The sequence below is a fragment of the Acartia tonsa genome, chromosome 8 (genome assembly GCF_053477335.1).
Source record: "Acartia tonsa isolate MP-2025a chromosome 8, ASM5347733v1, whole genome shotgun sequence".
In the NCBI taxonomy this organism is placed as follows: Eukaryota; Metazoa; Arthropoda; class Copepoda; order Calanoida; family Acartiidae; genus Acartia; species Acartia tonsa.
This window is the reverse complement of record NC_137267.1, coordinates 11,851,235-11,866,080: the sequence shown is the minus strand read 5'-3', so window position 1 is coordinate 11,866,080 and position 14,846 is coordinate 11,851,235. Positions and strand designations below refer to the sequence as shown.

The 14,846-nt window shown below is 35.1% G+C and overlaps 1 protein-coding gene across 1 annotated transcript in view; it reads right to left on the bottom strand.

Moving 5' to 3' along the window:
- PNPase (polyribonucleotide nucleotidyltransferase 1) overlaps positions 1 to 14,846 on the bottom strand; it is a 48,537-nt gene that overhangs the window by 18,925 nt on the left and 14,766 nt on the right. The window contains exons 11-24 of the mRNA XM_080169085.1: positions 14,588 to 14,657; positions 13,265 to 13,330; positions 12,928 to 13,021; positions 12,271 to 12,347; positions 11,898 to 11,974; positions 10,971 to 11,071; positions 10,237 to 10,291; positions 8,747 to 8,829; positions 8,351 to 8,471; positions 7,936 to 8,059; positions 2,677 to 2,834; positions 2,240 to 2,349; positions 1,778 to 1,925; positions 339 to 792 (exon numbers count right to left, since the gene is read on the bottom strand). Coding sequence (XP_080025211.1) covers positions 339 to 792; positions 1,778 to 1,925; positions 2,240 to 2,349; positions 2,677 to 2,834; positions 7,936 to 8,059; positions 8,351 to 8,471; positions 8,747 to 8,829; positions 10,237 to 10,291; positions 10,971 to 11,071; positions 11,898 to 11,974; positions 12,271 to 12,347; positions 12,928 to 13,021; positions 13,265 to 13,330; positions 14,588 to 14,657 — 1,738 coding nt within the window. The remainder of the gene's footprint in view (positions 1 to 338; positions 793 to 1,777; positions 1,926 to 2,239; positions 2,350 to 2,676; positions 2,835 to 7,935; positions 8,060 to 8,350; positions 8,472 to 8,746; positions 8,830 to 10,236; positions 10,292 to 10,970; positions 11,072 to 11,897; positions 11,975 to 12,270; positions 12,348 to 12,927; positions 13,022 to 13,264; positions 13,331 to 14,587; positions 14,658 to 14,846) is intronic.

Below are 14,846 nucleotides of genomic sequence, written 5' to 3'. Positions count from 1 at the left end.
AAAAATAAACGAAGAAGGCCTTGCTTATTATTTTGACTAGATCCAGATTTTTTAAAATAAGAAAGTTTCATTCTAATTTATATTTAGTTAAGTTATAAGTTAAATTGAATTCTGACCTACAATTTAAAAACACTAGCGGCTGCCCCCATACCATCTATGGCAGGGTTTTTGGCAGAAAAAAAAGAGCCTAAAGCTACCCATAGACAAAAATAAAAAGGATAATTAAAAAGGTTCCGCAGATGACGAGATCTTAATAGACAAATAAACAAAAACCTAACTATTACAATAGGATGTAATTGGTTTATGGGCATTGCCTTCATAAATTAAAATCATTATACCTGATATTTCAACAACTTGATCTTGCTGTGTTTGTTTATCAACTACAACGTCTTTAAATGTATCTTTTTCATCATTAATCAGAACAACATTTTGAAAATCAATATCTGTGTCGTGGTCATCTTTGGCAATTTCGTGGATTTTCTGGTAACTTGGAACATTTTTGGCGTTTTCTTCCTCTTGGAAGTAAGTAATGTCACTTTTAACTTCTTCGTTTATATTAGATACATTATTGTCACTTGATATGGTATAGAGATCACTTAAATGCACAGCCTTGGTTTCATCATTAATTTCATCACTAGTGTTATCATTAATATTATTACTGTTTGAAAATGCACTTTCAATATTATTAACATTCGTTTCGTATTCGTTGTGTTGTTTCCTGACAAAAAGAATGCTGGTATCGATGGCAGCTGCTCGTTGAATTGAGTTTTCCATAAGCTTCTTGTAATCAGCCTGCGTTTGATATGCTATTTTAACCATTTTTGTGTTAAGAATTTAAGATAGAGAGGATAAATGTAGATGTTTAGTAAGGACAGGTGTTTGGTACATTTCAAAAAAGTAATGATATCGAATTATGTTTTGGATTTTTTAATTTTTTTTCTTTTCAAAGGATGGTTGTTTATAAATAAAAATATTTACAAATAACAATAAACTAAGGTTTAGTATTTTAACGGTGATTAGTTAGATATTGAATGAATATAAGCGCAGTAACAATAACCTTCAAATATTTTGGATTATAAAGAACATTAAACTGTAATACACTTAAAATGCAGAAAATATGATGAAATCTTATGTCTAGATGATAAATAAAAGAGGACTATCCACAAACAAGAGCAAGTAATTCTAAGCACCTTCCAGCAGTGATTCTAAATGTTTTTTTAGTGAATATACCTACTAGGGTTATGTTTAATATCGTTATAGTGACTAAAAAAATAAGTTTAAATGTGCTTTTCTCTAGATAAAACTTTAAAATGTTAAGCATTTACTGATAAAATATCAAATGTCTTATTGAGTTCAAAAGTTCAAATAAAATAAAACGCCAAAACATAATCAAATTCTATAAAATACGAAATTACACTTTTTGTCGTTGCAGTTTGAACCCAACAAAACATTTTATGATATTTAGTCACAAAATGTTTAACATTTCAAAATTTTATTCATATAAAATCTTGGTGAAACTAAACTTTTAAAATCAATATAACGATATTAAACATAACCCAAGTATATTTACTAAAAAAAACATTTAGAATCAATGCTGGAAGGTGCTTAGAATCACTTGCTCTTGTTCGTGGATAGTCCCCTTTAGTTTTACAAGTTTGTGTTTTGGTCATGCAAGGAGAATTTTAACTCTAATCCACAGACAGATGGACGTACAGTATGACCCACAATAGATATATAGAAGCTGCACTACTAAAATAGTTTAAAATATCATAGTTGCCTGTTCGATAAAGTAGGGATTTTTATTTTCATTGATGACCAGTTTTCGAGTTTTTTGTCGGGTGGTGGGAGGTTCTGCTGACTCAACTTGTCCCCCGCCTGTACCAGGCCCTCCAGATGGGGGTGGGGGAGAATCCCCATCATCTTTTCTGAAAAAAATAAGGTACAAAAAGTAGAAATAGTTTTGTTGCTACAACTTTGGTAATAATTTAAAGTCATTTTAACACATTAAAAATATTATTTGCTCATGTATCACCAAAATAGAATTCAAAGGGATAGGTCAATGGATGATAAACTAATCTTCCACCAGTTCTTACCTACAATATCTGGCGTTGGAAGGAAGCTAGTAACTATCAAGGGTTCTGATTAATTTATCTACCATTGTCATGTCCCATTGTTTTTGTAAAGTAATAGCATATACAATAATAAGATACAAATATTAATTATGTGATGCTGCGACTACCTTTTCATGGCATTTTGCAGATTTTTAACCGCGGCAGCTGAGCTGACAGTCAGCGCTTTTCGGCTGAGCCGCATCTGGCCGCTGGAGGGATCCCGTCCGTAGTATTTCACCTGATAAGATTATATTAATTTTAAAAATTTTCCTTGGCACAAAATCTTATTTCTTTATCCTATTTGAAAGGATGTAATTGTCTATATGTTTGTCTGTATTGAAAGATCTCGCTGATCGCAAGACCGTTATGCCTTTTCTTTACAGTAAAATGTTTTAGTAAAATCATGGAAAGGTTATTAATAATATATATATACTAGCTGCTATTGTTTCTTTACAATTTATTTGAAAATCAGCTATTTAACCAAATACCAAAAAAAATATGTAAAAGATTTTTTTATACAAATGCTCATTTTGTCGGTCTGTATGTAGGCCTGTATCGCACCCACCTGAAGGTCTTGACCAACTTCAAGTCCCAGGACACTCGGATGTCTGATTTTCTTTGCAGTAAGGTGGGTGTTGTGGAGGAGGACAGGAGGTATTCTATCATGGAGTTGCAGCATGATTCCATTTTCTAATATCTCGGTTATTCGTCCAGTATAGATTGCTAAAAAATTTTTTTTTAAATACATATTTTGAAATGAAAACACTAACTGAACCTGAATTAATGTGTACTGTAGTAAGGAAAATGATAATAGAGCTTGTATAGCTACTAGCAAAGAAGTTAGGGGTTGCCAACTTAATCAATTCACGGATAGGGATCATACAGCAGTTCTTTTCAGGTTTAATAATAAACAAATAATCTTTTGTTCTATTTACTGTCCAGGTGAACCAGAGGCGGAAGGAAAATCGCCGCCCGCCAAAAAACTAATAGAACTGGTTGAATATGCCAGAGTTAATAGCTTACCACTTATCATTGGGGGAGATGTAAACTCAAGACATCTGAGTTGGGGCTCGTCAGAGTCCCAAAAACGGGGAGAAGACTTACTTGAATTCATAATTTCAAAAAACCTTATAGTTTTAAATGAAGGTAACAAACCAACTTTTTCTAACATCTTGAGAGGCGAGGTTTTAGACATAACTTTTGTCTCGGACGTTTTGATTAATAGGGTCGTTGGATGGAGGGTCAGTGATATTGAATCTTTTTCGGATCATGCGTATATAGATTTCGAGCTAACTGAAAATATTAACATAAATAACTCTGATAATTTTAGATGTATAAAGAAAACCAACTGGCGGAGATACAAGGAGATGCTACAAGAAAAACGGAATAAAAGAGGTAATGTTGATTTGGTAGACATAGATACAGCTGCAGACCAGCTCAGGGATGATATCATAGGTGCTTACAATGATAGTTGTCCTAGTGTTAAGAAAAGATCTAAGAATCGCCCACAATGGTGGAGCTCGAACCTTGAGGCTAGTAAGAAATTGGTTAATCTTCATAGGAGAAGGGTAGGTAGATTTAATAATGAAGAAAGAGCAGCAGAATATAGAGCAGTTAGAAATAGGCATGACACTTTAGTTAAATCAGCTAAGAAAAAGGCCTGGTACAATTTGTGCCAGGAAATGGATAGACTTGATGCAGCAGCCAGGATACAGAAACTGATGAAGATGAACAACAACAGAGAGCTGGGAACTGTGAGAAAACCTAATGGGGAGTACACACAAAACATCAAGGATACCTTAAATGTCTTATTAAACACACATTTTCCGGACGAACAGGATGACAGACATACGGAGCCATATGACCATAGTAATAATAATTATTTTATTGATATAGAAAGAATTATTAATATTGAAACAGTTACTAATTCATTAAAATCTTTTAAGCCGTTTAAATCTCCAGGTATGGACGGCATTTACCCGTGTCATTTACAGAAAGGCATCGAAATTATTGGGGGGGACATTGTGAAGCTATGGCGTAGAAGTGTGAGGGAAAGTAAGTGCCCTAGAACCTGGCTAGACACCAGGGTAGCGTTTATTGATAAACCAGGTAAAAAAGACAGCCTTGATCCTAAATCTAAAAGACCCATTAGCCTTTCTAGCTTCCTATTAAAGGGTTTGGAAAGAACACTTTACTGGGAAGTTAGCGAAAACCATCTTAGATCTAAAACAAGTAAGAAAATATTCTCATACAAGGAAAGCACCAATACAGAAGACTGTCTCCACGCAGTAGTGGCGAAAATTGAGAAGGCAAAGTTGAATGGCGAGTGTGCGATTGTTCTGTTCGCAGACATCGACGCCGCCTTCAACAATGCCTCCATTAATATGATGATACATAACCTAGAGCGGATGGGAGCATCAAGACAAACGGTAATGTGGACAGAAATAATGCTTAAAAATAGAAAAGTGACAGCCATGCATGATGACGTCATGGTTTCCAAACAAACAACTAGAGGTACACCACAAGGATCCGTAGCAAGCGTTCACCTATGGAATAATAATCAGCAGAATCTAAGTGACAGAATGCCAGAAAGAAACCCAACAGACCTCTACATTTTTGCGGATGACATACTTGACATCTCAATCGGCTGGGATGAAATATCTTGTGCACAAAATATACAGAGAGACATACATATACTGGAGGAATGGGCTACAGACCACAGACTGAGCTTCTCAGCAAGCAAAACCAAATTGATGCTGTTTACCAACAAGAAAAACCCAGTACTACCAAAAATTTACATGAATGAAACTGAGCTGGAGTATGTGTCAAGCATGAAATATCTTGGAGTAACATTCAGAAGTGATCTCAAATGGGATCTTCATATAAGGAATATAACAGACAAAGCAACCATGTCCATGATGTACTGCAGACGGATGATATCCAAGAATTGGGGACTCAACCCAAGGATATGCAGATGGCTTTACACAGCGGTAGTGAGACCAGTCCTGACGTATGCAGCCATGATCTGGATTGAAGGTATCTCAGGTAGATTAAATGGAAAGAACAGAAAAAGGCTGGAGAGAGTACAAAGGAAAGGTTGTCTGGCCATACTTAACAGTATGAAGTCCACCCCCACGGCGGGGATGGAAGTGATGCTGGGACTAGAACCTATAGTCTTCCACCTTCAGGCACAAAGTATCAACACCTACAAAAGACTGATATGGAACAACAGTTGGACAGTGCAGCAGGCTGAAATAGTCAGCGAAAAATCACATGCAGTTATTATACGTAAGCTGGCAAAGAACATTAAAACAATCTTTTTACCAAGAGACAGAATGGTACATACACAATTTGTACCTACACACTTTAAAACAAAGATTGGCACTAGACAAGAAGCCAGGGAAAGTAACCTGAAGCCAGGAACAAAAGACCAGGAAGTAATTACATGCTTCACAGATGGCAGCAAGATGGCAGGAAGAGCAGGTTTTGGCTACATTATCACTGGAGGAGGACTTAAAATCAGTGGCGCCCAACACCTGGGCAGCCATACAACGGTATATCAAGCTGAATTGTTAGCACTGGCAGAAGCAGCCTTCACACTCATATCCAACAACATAAGGAACAGGACTGTAAATTTCTACCTTGATAACACCTCTGCTATAACAGCAATCCAAAACTATCAAATAAGAAGCAAAGTTATCTTTGAGACCAAAAGACTGCTAAACAAACTTGGAGAAGACAACAGAGTGCTAGTGGCCTGGGTACCTGGACACGAAGGCCACCTTGGAAACGAGGTGGCCGACAGAAAAGCGAAGCTAGGAGCGATGATGAAAATACACACACCTGGAGAATGCATTCCCATCTCAGATGCAAATATAAAAGCGGAAATTAAAGACTTCACTTTCAAAAACTGGCAGAAAGAATGGGAGAGGATCACAACATGTAGACAAACAAAAATGATGCTACCTAGTGTCAGGAATGGTTTGTGGAGAAAACTGATAACTAAACCGAGAAGGATGATGAACATGATCACACAAATCTATACAGGCCACGCAACACTTGGCTACCATCTGAACAATATGAAAATAGAGGCCGCACCTACATGCAAACAGTGCGAAGAATTTGACGATGCGGAAACGGTAGAACACTACCTAACAGAATGCCCAGCCTTCAGCCATGCAAGACAACAACATCTAGGACATATTTTCTTACGAGTTATAGACTTACCCACCCTTAACCTTGATAACGTACTTAAGTTTATTAAAGCAACGCGTAGATTCGATTATTTAGAATGAAATTAAGCCCATTATATTATAAGACTAGGAAAACTAGTCGACCAGCATTTGCAAAAATCTTGCAAAAATATTAGGTAACAAAAGCTAGAAAACCTAGCTATGATTATACTTGCAAAAATCTTGCAAGTCGAGAATGGCTAAAACCTAGCCAAATATCTTTAGGTAAAATTAAATAGTTACGGAAATCATCGACACACAGGAAAAATAAATTGCAAAAACCTTGCAATATTATTACACATAAGCTAGGAAAACTAGCTGACTCTCGCTTGCAAAAACCTTGCAAGTTAAGGTGGCTAAAACCTAGCCTAATTAAATTAAAGATAATGTAATCGTTATGAGTGTATAACTGCTAAACAGCGCATATAAGACATTTAAGAGTTACTGACAGGCAAACATCCAACTACTATACAGGTTATGGTACAGTATAAATAATAAATTACATTAGATTTTTATCAGATTTATTAGAGTTAGACTTTCGTAAATGATAGATAGGACTCCAACATTTTTCATGATAAAAGTTAGTTAAATCTGGAAATCTTGAAAATTAGATCAGTTTAACTAGGTACTTAAGGCTGAAAGACCTAAATAGCGACACTCGTAGCTTCATGCAGATCAACCTCGTGCTGGAGCGCTGCCAACTCATCGGCTTGGGCATCAGCAGATTGCTCAGGGGTGGGTCGGCTGTACTCTAGCTGGGTTGATAGCCATCCATTCTTATACATACTTCTTGCAATCTCTCTCTTGACATTTTCTTCGTCAGTCCGATCAGCTTTACCCATCAGAGCCGCTCGCAAACCTTGTAAACGCTCGCTCATCTCAGTCCAAAGCTCCATGTTTGCATTAAAAGACATTTTAATCAACAGTTCAATGTTTTATCTTCAACTGAAAACTTTCCCTTGAAAAATATAAGCGCGCGCACGGTTACCACCTACGTTTTCTACACTTTCACCAAATCTTTCCCTACTAACCTTATAAACTAGTTTTAGGAAGACTGGACTCAGCTACACTAATCTAAACCATTTCAGGAATAAAGAGAAAGGGAAACTCTAACTCGCCCCATAAAAATCCCTCTAAGAGCTGCGGCTCTAGCGGGGATATAAGGGTGAGGTCAAGGGTAAACCTAGAAAGATTAACATGACTAAACTAGAATTATTTAGGGTGAATGGACAGAAAAGGGGACACTACTGCTCCCCTTAGTTTTCCTGGGCTGGTGGACTCGGACTGGTTTTGGTCTCGGGCTGTCAGCCTCGCCCATAAGAGGTATTTTACAGGTAACTGAACCTTCATGAACAGATGTACAAATTACAAAAAAAACTTCAATACGATGAAAAACGGCAGTTAAAGCTAGATTTTATAGCGTCACACATACCCTGCCAATTAGTTTACATTTACTAAAATATTTTCAAAATTTTTTTTAGTAGGTAAAAGTAATAGGTATTTAACATATCACCTTTTTATCTAAAAAATATGAAATAAAAAGGAGCAATAAAAAGACGGTTTTAAAAAATGCCTAAATAACAACATCTTACCTCCAAATTCCAATTCAGGAACTTTTTCTTCTGTGAGTAATTCTTGGATGATGGACTCCGCCTCTCCCATAGCCTCGGGATTTGGGGCGAACAACTGCCACACCCCCTCAGATTCGGGGTACAACTGAAATTAGACATAGAGTGAACAACGGTTTTGGACTTATAAGTAATAAGTTCAAAGAATGTTCAAGATAAAGATAGCTTTAATGTTGTTTCCAGTATGGCTTCGAAACCGATCAATGTCCGCAGGATTAGAACCGGTTCTAAGCTATACTGAAAACTCATGTATCGTATCGTTTGATATCCATTTTTCTAAAAATACAAAAATGTATAATCATAAGATTAAAAACAGTTTTGTTAGCCAGTGCTTTCGGCATATAGTTTACTAAAAGCGAATAAAATATGTGTTGTGTACCTGAACGCCAGTGTCTTGAGTAATCTTCCTGATATTAAGGCCAGCCTGTCCCATAAATTTGCCTCTCTTATGCGCTGGCACCTCCAGCTTACTTGTCACGGGCCAACAATCTTTGTACACTCTGAACAAGAGTCGAGTTATAAGACAGCCGTTCCGCAAGCTGTTTTTGCCCCGTCTGACCTAATTGGACCTTTACAATAATTTGTCTGAAGTCCTAACTGTGCATATTAATGAGTTGCGCCTGTTTACGGGACAAGGCATTCCATCTACTCTAACTATAAATGATACGCGTACCAGTAGTAGGAACCATTTTCAACATCTCTAGTACGACGCTGTGTGGTCCAGACTCGAACCTGACACTTCATTTGTGGGTTTCTTTAAATATAATTTACCTACCTGGGTTTATCTATGGATTGTGACATAATATCCAGTATCTTATGGTTTGCTTCCACTCCCCCTTCTATGGCTTCTTCTATAACCTGTTATTAACAAAATATTAGAGTATCATTATTTAACTACAATTTGAAAGTTACAGCATTTAGATTTGGCAAAGCAAAGGGGGGGGGGGGGGTGGGGGAAAGTTTGTACGCTTATAGGAAATGAAAGTTCAGTATCAAATTTTGCCCTGGCATTTTGGGCTTGTTTTTATAGTTATCAACCCAATTCTTTTTGTAAACTCTCATATATGATTGGATCTACCTGTAAAACTTTGAAAATTGAATTTTGGCGACCGTGGCTCAACACGTAGCGCATCCGCTCGTCGTCGGGAAGGTGATAGGTTCGAATCTCGGTCCGACACCGCGTTATAACTAAAGACGTTAAAAATGATTCCTACTGCTGCTATGTCAGGTGCGCGACATAAATAGTTAGAGTAGGGGGAATGCCTTGGCCCAAAACAGGCGCAACTCACTACCATGCACAGTTAGGACTTCTCAGACAAAGGTCGTGCAATCAAAGGGTTGGTTGTCTGATGGCAAATGGACGCTTTACACCGCAATCATAGGGCTTAGGGCTGACAACCCTATCCCATATCCATAAGCCACATTGTTACAGAAACACTGACAAATTGTCAGCGGCCTATGCTCCCCCCTGAAGAGTGAAAAGGGCTTGTTACTGTTGTTACTTACTTTCCTTCTAGGGGCTAGTGGTGCAAAAGACCCCCCCCTTCCCAAACACTAAAATTTTAAGATATGAGTTTTTTTTAAGATATCAAGACGATTTTTTAAATGGAACCTTTTGTTACATAAATAAGTTGATTAGCCACCTCATATTACATTTTTGCACTTTACTTCTAAAGGCTTGTAAGCGCAAAACTTATAAACTTTGTATTTGGAAGGGTTGTTTTACCCCAAAAGCCCCTAGAAGGATAGTGCATAAATAAAATCTGTAGTTACTACTTATTTCAGTTATGTGAAAACAGTTTCTAATAAAAAAATCAGCTCGATATCTTTAAAAATAAGTTCAGTACTTAAAATTTTAGTGTTTGGATAAGTCTTTTGCCCCACTAGCCCCTAGAAGGAAAGTCCCAAAATTCAATTTTCAAAGTTTTTATCATATATGAGAGTTTACAAAAAGAATTAGGTTGATAACTATAAAAACAAGCCCAAAATGCCAGGGCAAAATTTAATACCTACTGAATTTTCATTTCCTATGTGTACAAACTCCCCCCCCCCCCTTGTTTAAATGCAGTATAGTATGAAAATGTAAAGTAAGGGAGGCGGAACTGCCGCGGTCTCAGAAATCCGATTGTGCTTTACACTTCAGGGAATAAAAAATGTATTTATATTTTTTTTGTAAACAAATCTCAGAGAATAAAAATAAGCTATTTTATTGAGGGAAGGAATACAGCCACCCCCGCCCCTCCCCTCCAAAAAATAAATAAATACCTTTATACTGATGCCAGGTAGCTTGACATCCGCTTGTAGGGCACACACTCCTGTCCTACAATAATAACAAGGGTCACAATCAGCGTTCCAGAGCCGGAGCCGTATTTTTCGTTAAAAACGGCTCCCGCTCCAGATTAGCTAAAAATGATTTTTTAAAGTAATATTATAATTTGGCAACGGTATATTTCCATATAATAAACTGAAAAACTATTGTTTCTTAACAAATAGACACACATCCTTCTACTTTTATATAGCTTTAATCAAATAAAAGCAAAATATTTTATATTATTTATTTTATTTTATCAAATTCACTAATGAACAAAAATTGATATATTAATTTTAAGGTAGGAGTCGGAGCCGCATCAAAATTAAACGGCTCCGACACGCTGGTCACAACATTCAGCAAAACCTAGTGAAACTAGAACCATAGGTACATGTAAGAATTTTGCAAAAAGAGTTGGGTCGATATCTTTGTTAGGGGGCCTGTGGTGCCCCCCCTCGTGATTTCTGTAAGTGTACAACCCCAACTCACCCACCATTATTCAGGTCTTTTTAAGCCTAACCGATAGACCGACGGACAAAGAAAATTATATACTTGATGCTCATAGTTACAAGGAATCTAAACAAATTAAGCTGTCCATTCTAAATAGCAGCCGAGATCAAATCGTTACGGACTTACTGACGTACGAACAGACAATGGGAATTATAGACTAGCTTAGCTACTAAAAATATACCTTGTGTTAGAAAATTTAAAATCCATATCTCCAAGAAAATCTTCCATTCCGTTAATATCTGTTAACACTCGGCAATTTTCCGCATTCCAAATATCTTCAGTCTAAATATTTTATACATAATCCTATAATATGAATTAGTAAGGGTTTTTGTTTAAAACTTAAGATCTCAATTACTACTGAACTGATTGGATTACTATTTTAGGTAAGCTTCAGATAGGTCGTGTGATGGTTTTAGGCTATTCTTGAGATTGGTATGGTTTAAAGCTATTTTTTCAAATCTTTTTCTGCCCCTTTGAATACAGATAATAACCTAGATGCTGATTTTCACTAAAGCCAAAAGAAGAGTTCACTCAGTGATTAAACGAATATTCACAAGAAATTTCAGACATCTATCGTGGATAGCAGCCCAAAAAATTGTTTTTCTAAAGAGACGGAAATTTGGAATGTTACTTCATTACTAATAAAGGAAAACCTTCATTAGAGCTGTTTGTAATTATCGCTTTATTTATTAATCAGAGTTCTTTAGACCTTATGATAGTATTTAATAATATCATGTATAATAGACATGATCTGGTTATCCTAGTTGGTTGTAACTAATGGCAATTTTCTGGGCATATTTAACTTTCATTTTACGCAGAAAGAAAGTAAAACTTTAAAAAAAATGCTATCATAATTTGGCGGAATTTCCGATACTCTGGTATTTAAGAAAAAAGGGGTTGGGGGCACTGTGCCAACTTTCAATTGGGTCTTTAAAGATCAGCCAATAGTGTCGGAAATATAAACTTAACAGAGTTGCTACAAAAGAACAGAAAGCAATTTGCTAGCCAACAAAATAGGTCCCAATCACTTTGGCAATGTAGTTGTCCGCATTATACACCTAAACTTATACTATTATTACTCTGGTGATATTCCCCCCTTAAAATTTACCTTAGTATTATTTGAAATGTTAGTAACAAGTCCCATAGCTACACCAGATGCCATCTCGGTCAATGCTACTCCAGCATCTGAAATTATAAAAAAATTAAATATTTTTTGCAGCCGTGGAAAGATAATGAATCTTGTGCATGTGCAGAATATTATACACCCCAGAAGAATAATTTTCCTTTAAGAAGATAAATGATTCAACCATAAGCATAGTAAACGAACAAACATAGTGATTTATTAGAGTAGATATTGATTTGTCATGAAAATGTTCACAAGAAATTTCAAGCTTATATCTTTGATAAAAGCTGAGAAAATCCATGTATCATATAAACAACATTTCAAATGGATTAATTAATTTGACTGCAAAGCTTCTCACCTAACAGAGCCAGAGTTCCTCCACAAATGCTCGCCATACTTGAAGAACCATTGGATTCTAATACCTCAGATGTTAACCTGATAAGGAAATTAAGATAAGTATTTTTTGTATTATCTTATTTATATTGAGAGCAATTTGTACAATGTACCTGTTGTATATTAAATCCTACAATCAACTATCACAAACACTTTATCCTATCATCAATAATTCACTATCACAAACACTATATCCTATCATCAATAATTGACTATCACAAACACTTTATCCTATCATCAATAATTGACTATCACAAACACTATATCCTATCATCAATAATTGACTATCACAAACACTATATCCTATCATCAATAATTGACTATCACAAACACTTTATCCTATCATCAATAATTGACTAACACAAACAATATATCCTATCATCAATATTTGACTATCACAAACACTATATCCTATCATTAATATTTGACTATCACAAACACTAGTTCCTATCATTAATAATTGACTATCACAAACACTATATCCTATCATTAATAATTGACTATCACAAACGCATTATCATATTCTCAACTATTACAAACGCATTATCATATTTCAACTATCACAAATGCTTTATCCTATAATCAACTATCACAAACACTTTATCCTGGGGTCTTGTGTTACCTGGTTGTAAATTGAGACTCTGCAGGTAGAACCTGTCTGAGTGCCCGCTCAGCCAGGGCTCCATGGCCAAGTTCCCGCCTAGAACCTCCTTTCCCTAAAAGACATTTCATTAATATAATATGATGATTAAACTTACTTAACCTAAGATTAGGCGAATCTTCACCGACAAAATCAGATGCCAACTTTTAATTGCATATAAGAAAATCTTATTTTTAAACTACACCAAATCAGACATCAACATTTAATTGAAAATAGAAAATCTTTTTTTGTTAACATAATCCGGTACAGACCGTATTTATAGAGTAGCTTCTATACTAGAAATACCATCCATTTCTACCTAATTCGCCAGTTGCATATCCAGGAAACTCGTAGTGTAGCATAAAATTCTTCTCTTTTACTCCTCCTAAAAAATACATAAATATTTTTTACAAAAAATCTTGAGAAATGGGAATCTATTCTAATTATATTTCGCTGTTTGTGTTCAATAGTAAGAGTATGAGTAAGTGTCATTACAAATTAAAAGACAATGTCGCTACAAAAGAACAAAAATCAATTTGCTGGACGAAAAAGGTCTCCACAACTTGGGCCAGGTAGTTGTCTGGGTTATACAATATGACCCTCGAAAAAGTATTTATTAGCATCTGCAGCCCATATTTCTCAATATAATATTAAAAGATGCATATTGCATATGTACTTGTTATCTATAAATATTCACATCAGAGGATATCAAATTATTTTTTGCATCAATTAACAGCCGAGATTTTTAAAACCAAAGTTTGGAAAAAGTGCTTGAGAAACTGAATATTGCTAAATATTTCTTAGTTTTTTATTAGTATATTACTTTTTTTCAACCAATTAAAAAACAAATAAGAAAGAAGAGCAAGTTTACAATTGATACATTTATTATTGCATTAAAAAATGTTAGTTTACATATAAGAAAACCAAAAACCTTATATTATCGCCTAATTCTTAATATGACCTAGAATGAACCCCTCCCCAATTTATGCTTACAACCGGAAGGATTAGCGCTACTTTGACCCATTAAATTCACGCCCTCTCATACAAATTACTTAAAGACACATAAAAATCATTTAAATTGTTAAATGTTAAATAAAAGTTTTAGCTGTACCTATTTTTTTTTGTTTTTTAACTTATTTTAATGAAATAAAAAGTGTTTAATTTCTGTTTATGTAAACTTTTAATCTGATATTATCTTTTATAGGATTTCCTTGTGTAAGGGTGTTTTTGCAATTTACACTATTCTAAAAATGCCTTTTAGAACAAGTGAAAAAAGTGCTTTCAGCATGAAATAAATTCCTTGGATACATCTTTATATAAGTTTTATAAAATGTATTGAAATTGTGAAGAAAACACGTCATTTCACTTTAAAAAGCATTTTCTTGAAAAGCTACTTTTTCCTCAGCCACTTTTTCAAAACTTTAGCTCTAAAATTCTCAGCTGTTAATTGATGTAAAAAAATTATTTTTAAATCTACTTACGTGAAAATCTATAGAGAACAAGGACATATAAATTTTTTAATAATTCATTGAGAAATATGGACTGCAGATGTTAAAAAATACTTTTTCGAGGGTCAATCTGTACATCTTCACATTTATTTATCGAAAATAAATTGACAACTGTAGCTTAGTCAAATGCTTACCCGTTAATGCAGTAATAGGATCTAATTTTAGAACAGATTGTAAGGAATCCAACGCAACTGTACATAAAACCTAAAAACGAAATGGTTAATAATAATTAGATAAGCTTGTACGTCTATACTGAGTTTTTTTTACTTTTTAGCTGGTGTTGGTCTATTAATTCTTTCAAAAATCACATGCTATAGAAAAGTGGCGTGCGAAGCACTTTGTCTAGGGGGGGGCATTTTGAAGATTTTGTAAAATTTTGATTATATATACTAA